Source organism: Pinus tabuliformis, chromosome 7 (genome assembly GCF_031772625.1).
Source record: "Pinus tabuliformis cultivar Carrire ecotype Pingquan chromosome 7, CPIR1, whole genome shotgun sequence".
Classification (NCBI taxonomy): Eukaryota; Viridiplantae; Streptophyta; class Pinopsida; order Pinales; family Pinaceae; genus Pinus; species Pinus tabuliformis.
Genome location: NC_142293.1, coordinates 359,993,451 through 360,013,960, shown reverse-complemented (window position 1 = coordinate 360,013,960; position 20,510 = coordinate 359,993,451). Strand labels below are relative to the sequence as shown.

Sequence of the window (20,510 nt, the reverse complement as noted above, 5' to 3'; positions counted from 1 at the left end):
TATTGAACTCATTTCAAATATATTGTTGGAATAGCTTCAATCCTTGTTGTTATACAGCCTTAAAAGCTTAAGAATATCGTACCCTTGCCCACAGGCTGGAGGGTGGAATGCTTGATTACATGAAAAAGAAACACATCAACAGCCAATTAACAAAGGCAGTTTGATCACCAATCACACAAACTATTAATATGACCTTCGGCCAGCAGCTCACTCCAGATGCTGCAATAATTTATTTTTCTAGTGTTTCTGCTAGCCTGCAAGAAATGACCAACAAGACACTAGTCATTTCTTGAGAAGCAGGTTTCCTGTCCAGAAACAGGAAATCAGCACCAAAACAATGTTTCGGTTTCAGATGGGCTTTTCCTAGAAATGACCTCAATTATCCTTTCTGGTAACAGGGTAATAGTAAATGTCAAATAATGTTGCCGTGAAGCTAGTAGTGTGTATCCTGTAAAACAGTTTCATCCAAGAAGCCATAGTTAAAACTTAATATATTAATTTATGGCAGGATACTCGTGATAAAAGATGATGCTCACAACCTGGCCGAGGACTGAAAGCAATGGCAGTTACAGCTCCAGTATGACCTCGCAACACAGATATCGGAAGACCATCTGGCAAACGCTACTGCAATCATCCACAACAATAGGAGAGCATAGGGAGCTTTAACATAAATGGTAAACCTAAGCCTTCCTTTGCGTAGCGACTCAACTTACCTCATCATTTCAATTTAACCTCAACAATTCAACTTCCCTAAACCTTCATTTGCACAACAATTCCTCCAGCATTTTCAGTGTACACAACTATTTCACTCCAATTTCAGTGGCTGCATGGAGTAGAGACAAGCGATTATTTCACTTACAGTTTGCAAAACAGAAGGGGGTGAACTGTCACTGTGTTGCCATAGCAAAGGGATAGTCCGACGGCTCTGACCTGCCTAAGGCTGACCTATCCCTGTGATTACAATTTGAAGAGGAAGTCCAACCTGCCTAAAGCTGACCTGTCACTATGTTTCATCACATAAAGGGAGTGCGGCATGTTTGCAGTTTGCACAGTAACTCCACTAGAAGGGAATCAGAAATATGTGATTTTTTATTGAATCCATAATTAAAAATAAAACCATACAATTAATGAAAAGAATACTACGCTAAGATTAATGATATGCTAATAAGTCTTGATAAGATTAATATAATAATAAGTCTTAATAGAATTAATGTGCTAATTAGATCAATGATATGTCTTAAAAAGAATTAAGGATTTTCTTGTCAAGACAGAAATATGGACAGAGATATTTTAGCAAGCCTGAATAATGTGTCCATACTCAGCAACAAGAAGCATATATATATATATATATACTGAATAATGTGTCCATACTCAGCAACAAGAAGCATATATATATATATATATAACACATCAACAACCTTTCAATTGGGTTTACCTCGGGTGGTTGAGAGAAATGACTGTTATCCTCCCCACCCAGATTCAATTCCCACAAAGGAAATATTGAACTCATATCAAATATATTGTCAACAATAGCTTCAATCCTTCTTGTTATATGGCCTTAAAAGCTAAAGAATATCGTACCCTTGCCCAAAGGCTGGAGGGTGGAATGCTTGATTATGAAAAAGAAACACATCAACAGCCAATTAACAAAGCAGTTTGATCACCAATTACACAAACTATTAATATGACCTTCGGCCAGCAGCTCACTCCAGACGCTGCAATAATTTATTTTTCTAGTGTTTCTGCTAGCCTGCAAGAAATGACCAAACAATCACTAGTCATTTCTTGAGAAGCAGGTTTCCTGTCCAGAAACAGGAAATCAGCACCAAAAACAATGTTTCGGTTTCAGATGGGCTTTTCCTAGATATGGCCTCCTCAATTAACCTTTCTGGTAACAGGGTAATAGTAAATGTCAAATAATGTTTCCGTGAAGCTAGTAGTGTGTATCCTGTAAAAAATTTCATCCAAGAAGCCATAGTTAAAACTTAATATATTAATTTATGGCAGGATACTCACGATAAAAGATGGTGCTCACAACCTGGCCGAGGACTGAAAGCAATGGCAGTTACAGCTCCAGTATGACCTCGCAACACAGATATCGGAAGACCATCTGGCAAACGCCACTGCAATCATCCACACAATTCATTTAACACCAACTGACATATGGACCACAGAAAAATCAATCAAAACTAGAGAGAAACCCAATATGAACTGTCTCTTGTTATACATACAACTGACCAAACCGAGCATAACAAAAACAAAGAACTCACAACTCGGATGATGCAATCATTTGAAGCTGATGCCACCAAGGCATTGTTTGCACTCACTGCCAAATCAGTAATGTCACCCTGAAAATGATTGCCAATGCATTTGTGAACACCACACATTTACTCAAGTCAAGCAAAAACCAAAGAAATGCTTAGTGTGAAAACCCACCTCATGTCCACGACAGCTAGACAAGCAAAAGCCAGTTTCCATGGACCAGATTTTGACAAGGCGATCATCAGAACCAGTGATTACATACTGTCCGGACCGGTCAAAAATCGCTGTGGATGCAGATATATTCAGATTTTAAGTGATGCACTGTTACTAACCTAAACTCTAGAGTCTAAAAAATGATAGTAAAAATGTTCTGAAACTTGGAAACATGCGAAATAAAGGACTTGGAATTAAATGATTAGCAGAAAACATTTAAAAAAGGAATACTACAAGGAATTCACAAAAATGTGGTTTTTATATGCTCTCTTAGAGTGACCATACTGGAGCGAGGACACTTCAACATATAAAAAAAAAGCAGGATGTACTTAACTTTACACCCCAAGTAAATGGATATTGTTTCTTGCTCTATTAAAATAAATAGAAATAGAACTACTTAATATCTAGAAATCATAGCATTTGACTGACTATGTTTTTGATTCTTATATTTCAAGTAAGTCCAGTAACACGCACATTTCTACTTCTTCAAGGTATACTTCCAAAAGAATACAGCAATGTCTATTAAACATAGTTTTTAATCATTTGAAACAGAATGCCTAATGCAAATACTTCTGCATCACGGCTATCAATACAACCAAAAGAAAGTTTGATCCTATCCAAATATGTTATCGAGGAATATCTAGAACATATGAAGCAGCATAACAAAAAATGGTGCAGTCAATTTGCTATTGATCCTTGTATTTCACTTAGGTCCAGTCACAAACATTTGGAACTCATCACCCTATATATTTGGAACTCAAGGGGTCCATTAGAGCGCCTAGAGCTCCTTTCAAGTTTAATTCTGTATGGTTGAAGGACAAGGCTTTCAGAACTCTGGTTCAGAATCACTGGCGCAACTGTGATCAGCAAGGGATGGGTGATGCTTTGCAGTTTGCTGATAACCTAAATAGACTTAAGAGAGCACCAATGGCCTGGGCTAAGGAAAAAGCTCATAAGGATGTGAAGGCTCTTCAGAAAATAAATCAAGAATTGGAATTGTTAGAAGAACCTGATAAGGGGGGGTTACCAGTCAAATGAATCTAAACAACATATCATCCAAATGGAAGCCATTAGACAAACAATCGGGTGAGTTACCATTCGAATGAATCTAAACAACAGATCAGCCAAATGGAAGCCATTAGACGAAGAATTCTGGAGGAAAGGGAAGAGTCTTGGATATTGAAGAGTAGGGCAGTCTGGTTGAATTTTGGGGACAAAAATACTAAATTCTTTCAACAGCTTGCTAAAGGTAGGCGGGCAATAAATACCATCTGGGCAATGGATGATTCTGAGGGGGGTAGGGTAACAAATTTTAGGGATCTGGCAAGGTTGGGCATAAATCATTTCCAATCTCTTTTCAAGGCCCCTCAGGAAGCCTCATTGGCCTAAGTAATTGTTGTTGCTCGGCATTCCCCCGATTTGTTGATGAAGAAACTAACAGATCCTTAATGGAGCCTGTGTCAGAAGAGGAGCTTGAGAAAGTGCTTCATGAACTCCATAGGGGCAAGAGCCCAGGTCCAAATGACTGGCCGGTAGAATTCTTCACAGATATCTTGGAGCTGTTAGGAGGTGATCTTTTGAAAATGGTAGAAGAATGTTGCAGGCCGGGCAGAATGTTTGATGCTTTCAACTCAACTTTTATCACCCTTATTCCTAAATCAGACAATCCCAGCTCATTTGACGAGTTTAGGCTGGATTTCGTTGTGCAATAGCATCTACAAGATCATTGCAAAGATTATAGCCAATCAGTTGAAGTCATTTTTCTCTCAAAATATTTTTAAGGAGCAATTTGCTTTCTTGTAAGATAGACAAATTCACAAAGCCATAGGGGTTGCGCAAGAGGGTCTTCATAGCCTGAAGACAAAAAATTCAACGGTATGGTGCTCATAATTGATTTATCTAAAGCATATGATAGGGTAAGCTGGATTTACATTAGAATGCTGCTAACACACCTCAGCTTTGAATTTAATTTCATAAATTGGATCATGTGTTGCATTACGTCAGTATCCTTTGATGTCTTAATTAATGGCTCTGCTTCAGAATTCTTCCATGCCAAAAGGGGCCTTCGTCAAGGTTACTTGCTGTCCTCTCTGCTCTTCTTGCTTGTGATGGAAGGGTTAAGTAGATTAATAAGGGATGCAAAGCACAGGGGTGACCTCAAAGGGGCATCGGTGGTGGATGGCGTGTCCCTCACACATCTCTTCTTCATAGATGATGTTCATCTGTTCAGTGTTGGATCAAGAAGACATTCAAATACTATTACAAATGCTCTTGCCCTATTCAAACAAGCCACAGGGATGGAAATCAATGTTCAGAAATCATCACTTTCTGAGATTGGTTGTTCCAGAGATGAATTTGCAAATTTTGCACATGCTCAAGCCCTCTTTTTGTGTAGATTTTTGAATTTTGACGAAGGCTTTAAGTATTTAGGCTTCCACCTGAAGCCAAATTGTTACAGGAAAGAAGATTGGCTCTAGTTAATTTCTAAGATTGAGAAGCGTCTAAATGGATGGAGTTTTAGATGGCTTTCACATGCAGGCAGGTTGGTTCTAATTAAGTCAGTTCTTGAGGCCATACCAATTTTCTAGATGTTTGTGTCCTAAATCCCCAAAGGGATTATAAATTTGATTCAGAAATGTTGCTACAGATTTCTCTGGATAGGATCCAAGGAAGGTGGGATCAGGGAAGCAGCTTAGGATTGGTCAGGACCCTTAGTCTGGATGTGGGAATAGTTATCAGCTGTCGCAGGAGATGGTGGACTTTTTGGCAGTTCGGGACAAAAGAACTCTACATCAGGTGGCAGATTCAGAGTCCACCTCTATTTGGGCCCAAGGCTAGATGAGTCCCTGGGCATTAAATTTTCCAGAAGAATGGCACCAGAGATGGCGAAATTATACCTCAGCTTTAAATATCTCTCATGTCAAGTTAAATGATAGTGAGAATGAATTGCAGTGGGTTCATTCCTCTTCTGGGGATTATACGCCCAAGGATGGATCTCTTTTCATTGCAGCTGATAAGGAACCCAGGAACCCTACATGGTGATGGAAGCTGATATGGAAAATTGAATGCCCGACAAAAGCTCATCTCTTCCTTTGGTGTTTGATTGAGAATAAAGTTCCTGTTGGTGAAAATCTAAAAGAGAGAAGCTTCGCGGGGCCAAGTTGGTGCCCTTTATACAAAGCAGCAGAGGAATCAGTGGACCATCTCTTTGTTTTTTGCCTTGTCACCTCCCTAATCTAGAATTCAGTTCAAAATTATCTTTCTGTCAATTGGCAATGGCAGGGTGACTCTTTTAAAGATGTTTGGCAGAATTGGTGGAATGTTGTTGTCCCAATAAAACCTAGAACTCTTCCTCCCGTCATCAATGCGGCATTTGGCTCAGCAGAAATCATATAATTTTCCAAGGCCATGAATCCTGATCAGGTCGTTGCAAAGGTGGTAGCCATATATGATCTCATACATGAAGATGTTGCAAACAACAGGGTTCGCACCATGGAAAATTTTAGGGGCTAATATTCGCAGATGGGCTAATTTGCCATGATTTTCCAAAAAAAAGATTCGCCAATTTCCATTATGTTCTAAAAAAAAATTCACCCAAATTTTATGATATATAATTATTTTACCTTAAAAATCGCCAACATTATATAGAGACTATATATAAAATCATTATAAATTTGAATAATTTTACAAATATATCAATATTTTTTTTATAGTTTGCATATTAGGGACAAGTGAGATTCGCGAATGTTTTTAAACTTCAAAATAGTTTTCCATCCTTAAAATTTTCCCTGGTTCGCACAGTAGTTGAAGAGCAGATTGATCCCTCTCGTCCGTCGACCTTCTTTGATTTCTCTTCCCAAGGTGGCAGGAGGCACCATCTTGCATCTTAATGATAATCATTCCTTTAAACTAAATTTCGTTTTGTGCCAGGGTTCAAACAACTATGCCAAGATTGCGAGTTTAAAACTTCTTTTACTTTTTGCTGTTGAAAAAGAGTGCTGGCAGCTTCAGGTCTTTGGTGATTCTCATGTGGTGGTCAATTGGTTCAACTGAAACTCTATTTGTCACATGGACACACTCAGTCCTGTTTTGGAGGAGGTTCTTTTGATAATTAGATATCTTGATCATGGTTCTTGTCAACACATTTACAGGGAGAGAAACACATCAGTTGATGAACTTTCCAAGGCAGGTGCGCAGCATGCTTGGGGAATTTGGCAGATCTCCGAACAGGTTGCCAGCGAGCATTATGAGTATTAACACAAAGCATTTGTAGACTGGAATATCTCCGAACAGGTTGCCAGTGAGGATTATGAGTATTACCACAAGCCATTCATAGACTGGATCAAGGAGGCGGCAGTCCATGATGCATGCTGCTACAGCCTTTTTCACTTACAGCAATCCAGCTATTATCCTCATGTTTTTTGTTCAGTTTTACCTGTTACTTACAGAAAGACAGTACCTTTATGTTATATAGTCTGAATATACAAGGGCCGATGATGAAGCCCGGACAGATGACTTTTTTTTATTTTTGATAGTTTTTATGTATCTGAACTATTGTGACATGCATTGATCGAGGAAGTGATGTTTATATAAGCAGTCCCTGCAATATGATGTATGACACCTACAGCATGTAATTTTCATCTCTCTCTTAATCAAAATTATGATTTTTCCATGGCAAAGAAAGAAACAGAATGTGTAATGTAAATAATTCTGCATCATAGCTATCAATACAACCAAATGGAAGTTTCATCCTATCCAAATGTGTTGTCAAGGAATATCTGGAAAATCCAAAGCAGCAGTGCTCCATCAGGGTTCCTCTTCCTAAGCCCATGCAATCACCAACACTCTCAAGTTTTTCTTATCAAAGACTCTTTAGTAATACTACTTCCCCAAGTTGCCCCACTTGTCCCAGGTTTCAGGCTCATTCATTTTCAGGAGCATATGGTCAGGTTAGGAAGCAATTGCAGGTTTGCTGTGTTGGACTTGGGAGGGCAACAAAGGAGGCTAGGATTTAGCATGCCACCATATTTGGAGCGAGAGGATGCAGGGTACATAGTTGTGGAAATATCTTTCTTTCAGGAACATGGATTGAACAGGAAAATAATTTTCTACTAGAAAAATGTGTGGGATTCAGACACATGTTCCTCGAAGAATTGGTACACCTTGCTTAAGAGTATGGATCGTTGCCCCTGGACATTCATCTATTATAGTATTGAGAGGGCCAATCCCTTCTACCAGCTCAAGTCTTTATACTCCCTGCTACCCACGACGCATCTCTCCCTCTCGTCATCTTAAGCTCATCTCTTCCTTTATTGCCCTATGCTAATGGCTTCGTCCTTGTTAGCTTACCCCACAGCCCCACCTGAGTATCACTTCACCTCCTCACCCACACCACCATTTTGTCCCTCATAATGCATGCAAAACCCCTTCCTGCTATCTCAGTGACCCCCCATGTAGGTCATTCTACATGTTCCAATGTTGTATGTAGGCTATTCACCCACAGAATCTCCTCCCTCTACCAGTTGCATAACCCCAACTTCCAAGCTATGTAATGCAAGTTATGGCAAAGTCTGTCTGAACTGTGGAAAGTGGTGACAATCACTCATCCCTCAATGGTCAACCTGATGATCAAACTGATATGGGTTGATCTATATATAGGTCCTTCTTAATACATAGATACACACACACATATGTATGTATATATCAACCTGTAGATATATCATGAGTCAACCTCCTGCAATATGATAATCTCTCTTCAACCATTTGGGATGGTGCCCTTAACACCTATCCCAACATGACCAACACTCCTTCCCTTTCCCACGAAACACAGATCCAGACCTATGAATCGATGGTTTGACAATCACTGCAAACTTCATCATAGACAGCTCTGTCAAACTCTTCTCCATAACCCCATATCCTAACCCCTCCCTTGCAAATCCTATCATGACCATTTTGTTGCAAGAAATACCTCTTCGTCTCTTTGTGAAGATGTGAACTATGTGCATCCCTTCACCATTCCCCCAAAATCTTTTGGCACACCAATTTTCCCCACCATTCCCCAAAACCTCCCATTTGATCTTGACCCCCAATCCATGTTCACCAGGACAACTACCCTTTATGATGTATTTGGGCAACCTCCGATTGCAGTCACCTCCTCCCTTAAACACCTTCTCACTTACATGGATATCCAACAAGCTATCTGGAGATGAACACCAGAAAAGCGATAAGATGTGAATGGTTTCAAGCTGAGCTTTTCAGACATGGTATACTAGCACTTCTTGATCACACTATTCATCTGTTTAAAATGTTGTTTGCTTGGGATTTCTTCACTGGTGGTGTGGTCCCACCACACTATTCACCCAATCCACAAATCAAGAGGCAACTCTAATCCAAACAATAAACCAAAAATAAAGGTGGGCTACACTTTTTCCAAGGTCTATGCAATCACACTTCTTCTACAATTATCCATTTAGCTCAAGACGAGACATCTTCAAGCTAGGGTACAGACAGGTTTTAGGCCAAAGCCCCAAACCATTGATCACATTCTCACACTCTAAGCCATCATTGAGCAAGTAATGATCACTCTTTGGAAGTCCTATATTGCTTCATCAACTTTTTAAAGGCATTTGACTCAGCCCCCAAGGAGGCCCTATCCTAGAGGCTTAGAGACATTAATATCTCAGACATTCCTATCATGGCTATTATGCACCTTTATGAGTCTATCTTTAGTAGACTCCATACAGCTCATGGAGTTGTTGAACTTCATTAAGAGCACCAGAGGGGTGAAACAGGGTTGCTATCTTTCACCTACATTGTTCGAAACTTACATTGATAAGCTGGACTCTTTCCTCCAAAAAAATATCCAGCCAAATGATGGCTGCATTCTTCACCAGGTTTTGATCTCCATCCTCCTCTTAGCTAATGACACAGTCCTCTTGTCTGCCACCCACAGCAAAGGTGTTAGAAACACAACTTGATGCCTTATCCAATTTTTGTGAAATTTGCCAACTTAACAATCAACATTGGCAAAACCAAGGTAATAATCTCCCGTGGGTTGAAGAACATCCTCTCAAAGTACCATTATTACCTATGTAATCAAGGGTTCAAAAATATCACTACCTACACTTCGTTGGGCATTCAATTTTCAAAGCCCATATTTGGTTTGAGAAAAGCCCTCCAACCTCGAATCAACAAGGGTCATGGCTACCTTGCTCTTCTCAAGCATCAATGTTTTCAAAACCATTTTCATGGCATTCAATCCACGATGAACCTCATGTACAACTTCATCAAACCCACAGTTCTCTATGATTCAAAGGTTTGGGAGGGCATTACAAATAGAGTTCAAATTCTCATGCTTTGTCATATCATCAAATGCAAGAGGGCAATTCCCCATGCATAGTCCAAGCAGAGTTTAAGACCACCCCTTTAAAATTGATACCACCTTTGGACTAGTTTCCTTACCTCACTTTGTTGTTGGTTTGTGAATGCTACATACTACATAGCTACTTTACTCGATCAATATCTTATTAAAGCACTTCACCCATTCACATACTATATTGAGGACCCTATTCAATTCCTATTGAATAGGCAAAGTTGAATAAGATCATCAAAGAGGAAATCATCAAACAATATAATTAGGTTACTTGGGTCATTCCACCAAGCAGGCTAAGCCCCTAGATCACCCACTAAGCAAAGCCCTTCCTAGAGCTAAGAGATAGCCTTATTGTTCAAGCCCCCCACCAACCAACCCCACGCACACATTAAGTTTCAACTCTTGATACATGCTCATTGAACCCCCTCGAGCAATTTCAAGTCGATTCTCGTCACCCTTTGTGTTGAAAGCAACCACCACATCACCAAGGTGGACATGATCTGTGAACTATGGCATCTTCCCAAGTTCAAGAAAAAGCACTTAAATTTTCAATGCCCAATTTATAGAGGTCAAAGAAGGGTTTTTATGTCTTTTCAAGGAGTCTCAAAACTTTGTATCTACTTTAGTTTAATTTCCTGACAAAAATGTTTCATCATATACAAGAGGAAGACCCTTGGACTTATTAGAGCATGTTGACTATATCCACTCCACCCGAGATTGGTCCCAGTCTAGTTGATTATAAATTTCTTTACCGCACTTCTAGTAAAAAGACGTACCAAGAGACAACACAACAATAGCACCAGTTTCGCTCCCTAGCAGCAAGAAATATCTCAAGATACATCTTCTAGATCTCCATGCTCTTCCAAATCCTCCAACCAATAATCTATCAAGAGCTTTTTCCCTTCGACCTCAAATGTAGCAAAAATAGCATCAAGAGATGCTAATCATGATGAAACATGCACCCTAAAGGCTTTTGTATTTTTGGCAATGTTGCAAAAATCATTTCAACTAATATATTGCCATGGGTTCAAAAAACAACTTATTGACAAAGTTGAGGAAAATATCAACAAATTTCAAAAATGTCCATTTTTTCAATTGTTTAAACAACTAAAGAAACCCCCTAACTCTAGCCCTTTTATGAGAAATTGTAATAGTAAATAACCTGTTTTGTTCTCAACCCACACTACTTTCCCTCTTCAAAGTGCACAAAAATATATAAAATATCCAAAAATGTCTTAACGCAAACAATATTTTCCATTTTCTAGCAATGCAAATCGTGATATAATCAAATTGGAAAAAATTGAAATTTTTGCTAGCCCTAATATCACCAAGCCTAGATTATTGTGATATATCACAACATTTGCAACGCTAAAACTTTTAGCAATTGGCTCTCCCCAACACTTGAATGGTTTTGCACCATAGATTCGATAATATCATGAGTTTCTAAGAGCAACCATTTTACTCCCACTTTGTATCTCACACTATTGTACTTAGCAATCCCATTGACCTATTTGTAGTCATTTGTTGGACATCAAAAAATTGTGTTATCTTATCATATCATACTAGAGAAAGTTTTATTCAAAATGAATATAGAGTTGCTCAGGTCTTTTTACAGGGTTAGGGATGGAGGTTTGGTCATCCTTTCCAACAATATATAACCTGGCAATTGTAATCAATATGCTATCATCGATATCCATTATCCCAATGCTCAATGCTAGATGGGTATCAATCAACCCAGAGAATAGATGGGCGTGTAGACTTCAATGTTTGGCCAATTTAGCTTTCTTATAAGCTAAGGGTATTTTCCTAGTTGGTGATATATTATGGGATACCACCCAAAAACCATTTGTCTACAAGTTATCTCTAGAGCAACCTTTGCCTTGTCTATCATCAACAGAAGAATATTTTTAGCAGTGTCAATTTGCCAAGAATTCTACAAGTATTTGCAAGATCAATATTAAATCTTGCTTCAAGGCAAGATTTATTGGTGTGTTGCCTATTGGAAATACCTAGAGGGGGTGAATCAATATTTCACTTCAATTAGTTAATTTTTAATCTTTTAGAGCATTAATTAACATTAGCATCATATCAAAGCATGAATTAACAACACCATTCATTAATGCACAATATCAAAGACGGTAGACACGAGATTTTTAGGTGGAAACACTTCCGGAAGAAAAACCACTGAACAGTTCTTAATATAGGTCTTCAAAAATTTACATCAATAGGAGGCTCCAACTTCCAAGATTTTCAGCATCAACTGAAGGACACTCCAACCCCCTGGTTTACAAACTCCAACTTAAAGGAGGCTCCAACCCCCTGGATTTTAGACTCCAACACCCTAATTTACGAACTCCACTTGGAAGGACGCACCATTTCCCTGATTTACCTGCTCTAATTGGAAGGACGCTCCAACGCCGTGGTTTAATCCGCTCACATTGAAAGGATGCTACAACACCCTACACAAGCTCCAACCAACCCTAGCACCACTCTGCCACCCTGAAGTATTTTCAGACTCCAACCTGAAGGAGACTTCACTCTCCTGCCCTGACCACCTTCTTCAACAAGCGGACCACGTAGGCCTCTGTCACAAGTAAGCCTCTGTCAAAATGCCCACATAGGCTCAAGGACAGGTTGAGTAGGCCTTTGTCAAAATTCCCTAGATCAGTAACCAAAATCCACACAAAATCTAATGAAGTTTCACCCAGAAGATCTCAGAAAATAGGGCCTAATTTCCTCTAGTAACCCGAGCTGATCCACAAAAATTTCAACGAAAAAAATTCATAAGTTGGCTCAAAATTTTGACCTCCAAACGTTAGGTATTCAAGGCTACTCCAGGCCGCAAATGAAACAAAGATATATCACATGAAAATGCTTGATCAATACACCTTTGGGAGGGAAGATATGTCCCTATATATAGAGGCGTAGAGACCTATAGAAGCCAACTTGAAAAGGAGGGAAGCCAATTTGAATTTTGGCACAACTTAAGTAAAACCTACTTCCACTTGAGATGACTTGATCAAGGCATTTAAGAAATATTTTTAATTGCAAGAAATGCCTAATTCTAGGTCTGACTTGAGCTGTTAGAATTTCCTTGCAATTTTCCAAGACCAAACTTTGCCAAGCACAACCTTCAAGGCATGTAAACATTCATTATTGTTACCATTTATTTAAGAATTGTGGACCATGCACAATCTTTAATACATTATGTACCAAATGCTTTGGGTACCATGACCATGCTTGGGCGCTTTGACCTTTCGAAAGGCATATCTCTTACATAGTGAGTAGCCATATGGCGTGCTACATACCATTAGAATCAACATGACAAGGACCATCAATTGATGATGATCTTAATCAATGTGGAAAAAGTCGAAGTCGGGATTAAATCAGCAAGGGTCCAGAAGTTGAAAAAGTCGTTAAAGTCTAGATTTTTTTGAAAAAGTCGGCAAAATCAAAAAAACATAAAATATTCATTTTTTTTAAATCCAGACTTTTTCAATAAAATCCTGATTTTTCAAAAAAAATTAAAAAATCGTTAAAAAAATACCTCATTCACAATTTTTTGGAAAAAATCCCGATTTAATCCCGACTTTTTCAACTAGGAAAAAATGGGCAAAAAATCAGCCGATTTAATCAGCCAGCCAAAAAAATCGCATTTTGGGGATTTAATCCCCATTTTTTCCCGACTTTTTCCACACTGATCTTAATAGCAATTTCATTTAACTTAGTAACCAACTTCATTACAAGTAGGGCATCATGACCATACTGCAGGGGCCTTCTTTCTTCGGGGGATTCTTGTCTATTGGAGCTTCCAACTAATGGAATCCATGACGTATATCAAGAGCGTTCATAGACCGATGTTAGCATCAATGACAACACCATTCAACACTGCCGAGTTTGGAGATTGGCAATCTCGACTCTATAGTATGTCATGCCTTCACTGTGATCCAGCAATACATGAGGATTTCCACCTTATTCTCAAGAAGAGCAGTTGTAAATCTGTTTTCGAGTGTGAGGTTAGCTCTCTGTCTGCTGTTTGTTCCTTGTGGTGTGATGTGGAGTGTCAATTTTCCAAGAGTTCTAGAAGTATTTGCAGGATCAGTATTAAATGTTGCTTCAAGGCAGGGTTCATTAATGTGCTGCCTTGTTTGGAAATTGTCAGTTTCTAGTATGTTATGCGTTCACTGTGATCTAGCTGTGCTGGAGAACTTCCACCTTATTGTCTCAAAAAGGTGCAAGTCTGTTTTTGAGTATGAGGTTAGCTCACTGTCTGTCGCTTGTTCCATGTGTCGTGATGATGCACACCAACAACCCCTGCCTAAGGGCGCTCTGTTGACGAAAGATGCCCAATCTCTAGAACCCATATCTTATGTTGGTTTTAGTTCAATACTAGTTGCATTCTAAAGTTATGACTTCTGTTGTATATACCCTTCCACATTTTCTCTATTGTTTGCATGTATTTTTTTGTTAATAAAAGATGTATTTTCCAATCAAAAAAATCTCAATCTTATGCAATGACTTCTATTCACCACACGGAGTTTTGTTTCCCATAACTCGATTACCACCATGCACTCAGAGAGTCTCTTCCCAAAGGCTCAATTTAACCATTAATCAAATTCCAATTTAATGAATGGTATGCAGTCTGCCATGGAAAATGGGATAACAGCTTTTGGACATGATGCCCATATGGCAACTAGGAGGCTCCTGCAGCATTCTCACAAGTCGACCAATATTTAACACGCATAGTTCTACAATTCAGTTCTCTAACACTACCCTACCATTCAACGTCATTCATTGTTCCAATTCATCTTAAAAAATTATGAAAATTGTTTACTCAGCCCATTATTTAACCTCTTAGAAAATTGTTATTAACGGAATTATTTCAACTAATAAATCTAAACACTGTAGACAATATGCTAAACAACCTGCCCATCAACTTTTACATCATACCTACCTACAGCCCATCACGCTATAGACAGCCTGCACACACTAACTAGTAACAAGCATTCTCATCCCCCTGAATGAACGCACCCAAAAATAAACCAAATCTCAACAATAGAAAAGAAATGCAACTTAAACAATCATTGAATGCTCAAATGAAATTTGAAGAAATAGGGAAAAAATTGTGAAATTTGAAGAAATAGGAAAAAAATTGTTAAGTAATTTACCACAGTAAACCGCATTTTGATGTCCCCTCAGCTTCTTGATAATCTGTATTTTTTGTAACAGGGTAGATGGCTTTGCTATGGCATAACATGCTGCACGAACAGATGGAGCGCGATGATGCTTTGCAAAACCACCTCCAATTTCTCTCAAACTCAGGCCATGAACTTGATTTGCTTGCAAATGTGGCCAGCGAAGATAATTTTCACCTTGGCACACCTGTTTCGCATCCCTTCCCCTTTCAGCTGTCATTCGATACAACATATATCAAGCTCAAGAAAATAGATTGAAGTAAAGCTGCTGCACTACATTAGTACATACAACATATATCAAGCTGATGAGAACAAATTCAACAAAAGAAAATGTATTAAATACAACATATATCAAGCTCAAGAGAACAAATTGAGGTAAAGCAACAGATTCAACATGAGTTCATTGAAGATAAAGGTGCAAATCATTCACCAGAAAATATTTAGAAAAACTATGGCTACAGAAGTCCTCATAATCTATATATCTTGAACAGATCAAAGTAACATAAATGGACAACCATAAAAAGAAGAGACATATAACTGGACATTTATTAAAAACAGAAGAAACAACCCAATATAGAACTCTTACATTCCAGAAGGGAGAAAGCGCCTGATCCCAGAAGTGTTGGAACATCTGCTCCGGTCAAATTCTTTGCATCAGGCACACCTGACGAAACTGCAGAACTTTTCAACAGCAATTGTTGCAAAAGCTTTACTAGATGATTCTTCTCAGTATGTGGATATCTACATGGATTATAGAAAAGTACATCAACTCATGTCAATAGTTACTCCACAATGTGCCCAATTCAGTTGGCTTACTCATATCCATTACCAAATAAAACATTTAGATTTTGGTAACACAATGACAACCAAAATATAGTCTACAAAAGGTGCACTGGAGACAAAATGGTTTGGATAATCTTATTCATGTCAAACAAATGACCACAAATAGGCCAATCGAACTTTTAAGTACAAAAATATCAATACAACCTGAAAACCTAATATATATATATATATATATATATATATATATATAACATCAATTAGAGTAACTTCACAATCTCCACTTTGATTAACATCACTCAATTTGAAAATTCATCAAGTCGACAAAAATACAGTCTAGCATTTTTGGGAAATTTCATAATCCTTACTAACATAAGCTTGATCAGTGCAATGAGTAAGATAAACAAAGAGAGAGAAGTTCTCGCTTTTTGTGATCAGATAATTATACTAAATTTTCTCAACATCAAGTGCAACAATAGGAGATAAATAATGAGAGAGAAGTTGACTCTCTACTTATGATCAGATCAGATAGTATAAGAGCAGGGACAAAAAAATATGGCCAAGGGCTAAGTTTTTCCAAATGGACGGCAAATATTTTGCAGCCCCATTATTTTATGGTATGAAAATATCATTATCAATGCTAAACTCTTCATCTAATAAATGGGAAAACTCACTCAATGAGTTGCTTTTTGTCAATAATGGGCATTACAGTTTCCAATACAATGAAATCAGAAATAAGCACCTTAATTGTAAGTAACATGTTTCTTTGGATGGCCAGGTCGCAAAATTTTAACCATGAGAGGTTAACAGGGTTGTTGAAAGCAATATTATCAGAACCGGACCAGAACCGGTGGAACCGGCCGGTCCAACCGGTTGGGGCTTCAAAACCAGAATAGGCTGGTTCAGTACCAAACCGGCCAGTTCTGTAAGGAAACCAGATGGTTCAGTACTGAACCAGCCTATTTCACCGAACCAGCTGGTTCATGACCAGTTCTGTGCAGTTCGTATGCACATGGGCCAGCTTAAAAAATTTTCCTTTTTCTTCTGTTTTTTTCTGATTTGGTTGGCCCACTTCTAATTCTCCCCTAGTCCATACTAATATTGAATGTTCGAGCCTATGGCCCTAGTATTGCTATGTAATTCATGGTAATATTAAATTCTTTAAGTACAAGTCATCTTTTTACTTAAATTACCATGAAATGACTCAGAATGTTTGAGAGTGATTCCAACTTCCAACCTCATCGTATTTCATATTGAGAAAGTAGACTTTTAGATCTCACTCCTCTATCATGACTCTACTAAAAATGTACCCATCACTCAAACAAAATTTTGACTTGACATGCTACATTTTTCTATTTTACTTTAATGCTTAGAGGGTTATATTGATGACAAAGAGCCCCATATAGGCAATGATTTTGACGATATGTAGGTATTTGTTGTAGTATGATTTCTTTTCAATGCTAGAGGCTATCTAGAACCTATTTGTCGGGTCAGAGATGGATTGCACTCGATGATATTTTGGTTATGTGCAACCTTACATGCTATATAAATAAGAACTTTTGCTTATTTGTGTATAAATAGTTTGGATTCATATGGATGCACATGAATATATGTTTTTCTTTAAAATTTGAATATTTTATGTTCCTGATGTGCTTTACCTTTCAACTAATTGAGCATAGCTCAATGGAAAAGACAACCCATCATCATGCTCATTGCCACTATGTGACCCAGATCTTGAATACCAGGCATGATATCGCCTAGGCAAAAGCTTATGTTCCAGAAGCTCATTCCAGAGTTGACCGTAAGTTCTATGGCATGGCCCACCTGATAAAAAATGCATGATCAGAAAATACACTTCCCTAAGATCAATATCTACATCCTCCTCTGTGGGAATGTCCACTCTTTTCACTGCTCCATCAAGATCAGCCTCCTCATTAGTCCTTCGAACAAGAGAAGGCATAATTGCAGAAGGTACTCCAGCAGCTGTGGCTGCATCACACAAGGGTGCTTGTTTGCGCACCTCCATTTTCGTATACCTGCCGGAAATATGAAATAAATGTTCAAATGCTGAAATAATGAACTAAACTTCAATAAATGAAAATAAATATAAACCAAAAGTAAAAATGGAGTAGCATCCAAGAACTAAAACCATTTGAATGTTTACCATGACAATGTGTTCAAGTTTTACCAATTAAATATCTACTAAAGCAGCAAAGGCTATACAATGAAACTAAAATATCCTTCTCTGGGCCCAACATTGTACTAAACAGTAACATTAAAAATGCGGCAAAATGCAATATTTAAATTTTTAATACAATCTTCAGCTATCAAAATCCTTAATAATTAAATGATTACAGCAGCAGAAGGATGGAAGAAAGCAACCGTTTGATACAGTATAAGATGCAGCAATGTTGAATATCAGAGCAAAAAAACACTAATATAGTAGTTGGGTGCAATTATACCAGTATTAATAACAGGATCTCATCAGAACTCTGCAGATTGATCTAGAGTGGTACTAGGATGAGTGGCCTACTGAGACCTCTTACTATTGCACCCTCTTTTCACACATATTTAACTGTACAAAGTGTAAAGGTGTTAATTGCAACCTGGAGGAGCACAAGGAAGATGGGAAGCACACCCATGAAGAGCCTTGGACCTGGAAGGCAAAAAAGAGATAAATGATCTGGCATGAAAGATGCAAGAGATAAATGATATCTGGCATGAAGAACACTTTGGAGATTCAAATCACTGAAAAAACAAATTAGTACAAAATCTCTCAGATGCCCTCTCGAGTCTCACCTGACAGTCACACCAGCACCACTCGAATCTTTTTTTAATTGAAATTTTCAGAATCTTATTAGCAACAGTCCAGTAACTAATGGGTAGAAGTAATGACTGCCCACTATAACTCAAAATGATCGAATGCAGCATACAGCATGCATCCTTGGTCATATGAGCTTTCCAACATACAAAAAGTCAACTTAAATGAGTCCAGTTGTTCTTTTCTTCACTTAAACTATTGCATTAGGTGTAGAAGTAAAGTCCAGTAGCTAATGGGAGTCTGCCCACAATAACTCAAAGGGATCAAATGCAGCATATGACATGCATCCTTATTCAGGTGAGAGCTTTCCAGCTTACGAAAAAAAATCAACTTAAATGAGTCGAGATGTCCTTTCCTTCAAGTTTATCATTAGACCCATCAACTTGCCCCTGCCTTTTTAATGAAAGCTGTTGAGTTATATTTAAGGTAAATTATTTGAAACATTTGGAAAGTAAGCTGCACTACAACCTTTCACAAATTTAAACATGCTACATAGGGTGTACTGCACAGGGTCCTAATTCAGTGAGTGGGTGTTCCTATTTCCTCATGAAAGAGGCCTATACCTTCTATCCTCTCAACATTCAGATTGGATGCATCATTCCACTGCAAGCAACAATTATATCCAATACATTGTGGTTTAGTTTTTCTAATATGAATCTGCTTAAGATTAAATTTTCAGCATGTGTGGCATCACTGAACACTGACAAGGAATTAAAATGAAAAAACTGAAAAAAGTAACCACACAAAGAAGTAAAATATTTCTTTGAGCTGCTTGTTGAAGAATTTTTGGAGATTAACATATGGCATCATTAATAAACAAGTAAGATGCCAATGAGTTAGAAGATGTTGTGCTTCATTGGGAGGAGAAGGTTTGAGTTCAGTTTAGCCACACAAATGGGAACTAATCACGTCATCATATAAGAAATACAAGGACTTGCTATGACCTATTCTGATCAATCATCAATGTCAGGCAAAAGGACTCAAGTAGGAAAATGTCTTCAAAATTTCTGGTAATAGACTCAAACATTCACTACAGATAAAAGGTTGATACCACAAACAATCATACAAAGGCTGTTGACTAAGAGCAAAAAGAAAACAAGAATTGGAGCCTCACATACCTGTTTGCTAGAATAAATTGACTATGCCAGCACCCTAAATTGATAGAGACTTGAGTATGCTTATACTAAGACCTTAAAATGAGAAGTTGAACTTAACAACAGTTATGAGTCCAATCCCAAAGGAAGAACATGCTGCCCAGTTGGGGATGAGGCCAGTTCCAAGTCCATGGTGAATTTGACAGAATAGATACTTTACAATGTCGGTTTCATAGCCAAAGGTGATCTAAACGAGTTTGACCCTCTAAGGTCAAAAGATGTAACCAAAAAAATGGTAAATTGACCAAACATAACTCTCTAATAAATGCAGCCATCCACAATCATCTGAATCCAAAATGGCTAGTTATTCTATAAGCAAGTAAATGTTCCAACTTCAACCTGTTTAGGACCTGTGTATAAATCTGGAATGGCATTTTATGGTCTCGTCTGCTTTAACCTGAGTGTAGCTGTGAGTCTGTGACAGGCATCCAAGGGTACAAGGGCTTGTCTGTTAATTAATGGCAGAAAAAATAGAATTGTACAACATTGTAAGATTTGATGCTAGATATAATGATGCCATACATTTATAAAGTAATTTGCGGTCCACCATCACCATACGTTTTATAGAGTAGTTTGTTCTCCTACAATGCCATGCTTTTGATAGAATACTTTGTGATCCAATGTAGATACAACAAGTGCGATTGCAGTTAAAAATATAGCATGCCCTCAATAAGCGGATGGTCAACTTCTGATGCCACTGGTTAGTAACATAG

At 38.1% G+C, this 20,510-nt stretch overlaps 1 protein-coding gene across 2 annotated transcripts in view; it reads right to left on the bottom strand.

Annotated features, from left to right (window-relative positions):
* Positions 1-20,510, bottom strand: part of LOC149247437 (uncharacterized) — a 135,747-nt gene that overhangs the window by 113,573 nt on the left and 1,664 nt on the right. For both annotated transcript variants that reach the window (XM_089458215.1, XM_089458214.1), the window contains exons 3-8: positions 17,481-17,858; positions 15,629-15,783; positions 15,016-15,255; positions 2,437-2,546; positions 2,271-2,348; positions 2,017-2,123 (exon numbers count right to left, since the gene is read on the bottom strand). In XM_089458215.1, the coding sequence (XP_089314341.1) occupies positions 2,017-2,123; positions 2,271-2,348; positions 2,437-2,546; positions 15,016-15,255; positions 15,629-15,783; positions 17,481-17,858 (1,068 nt within the window). The remainder of the gene's footprint in view (positions 1-2,016; positions 2,124-2,270; positions 2,349-2,436; positions 2,547-15,015; positions 15,256-15,628; positions 15,784-17,480; positions 17,859-20,510) is intronic.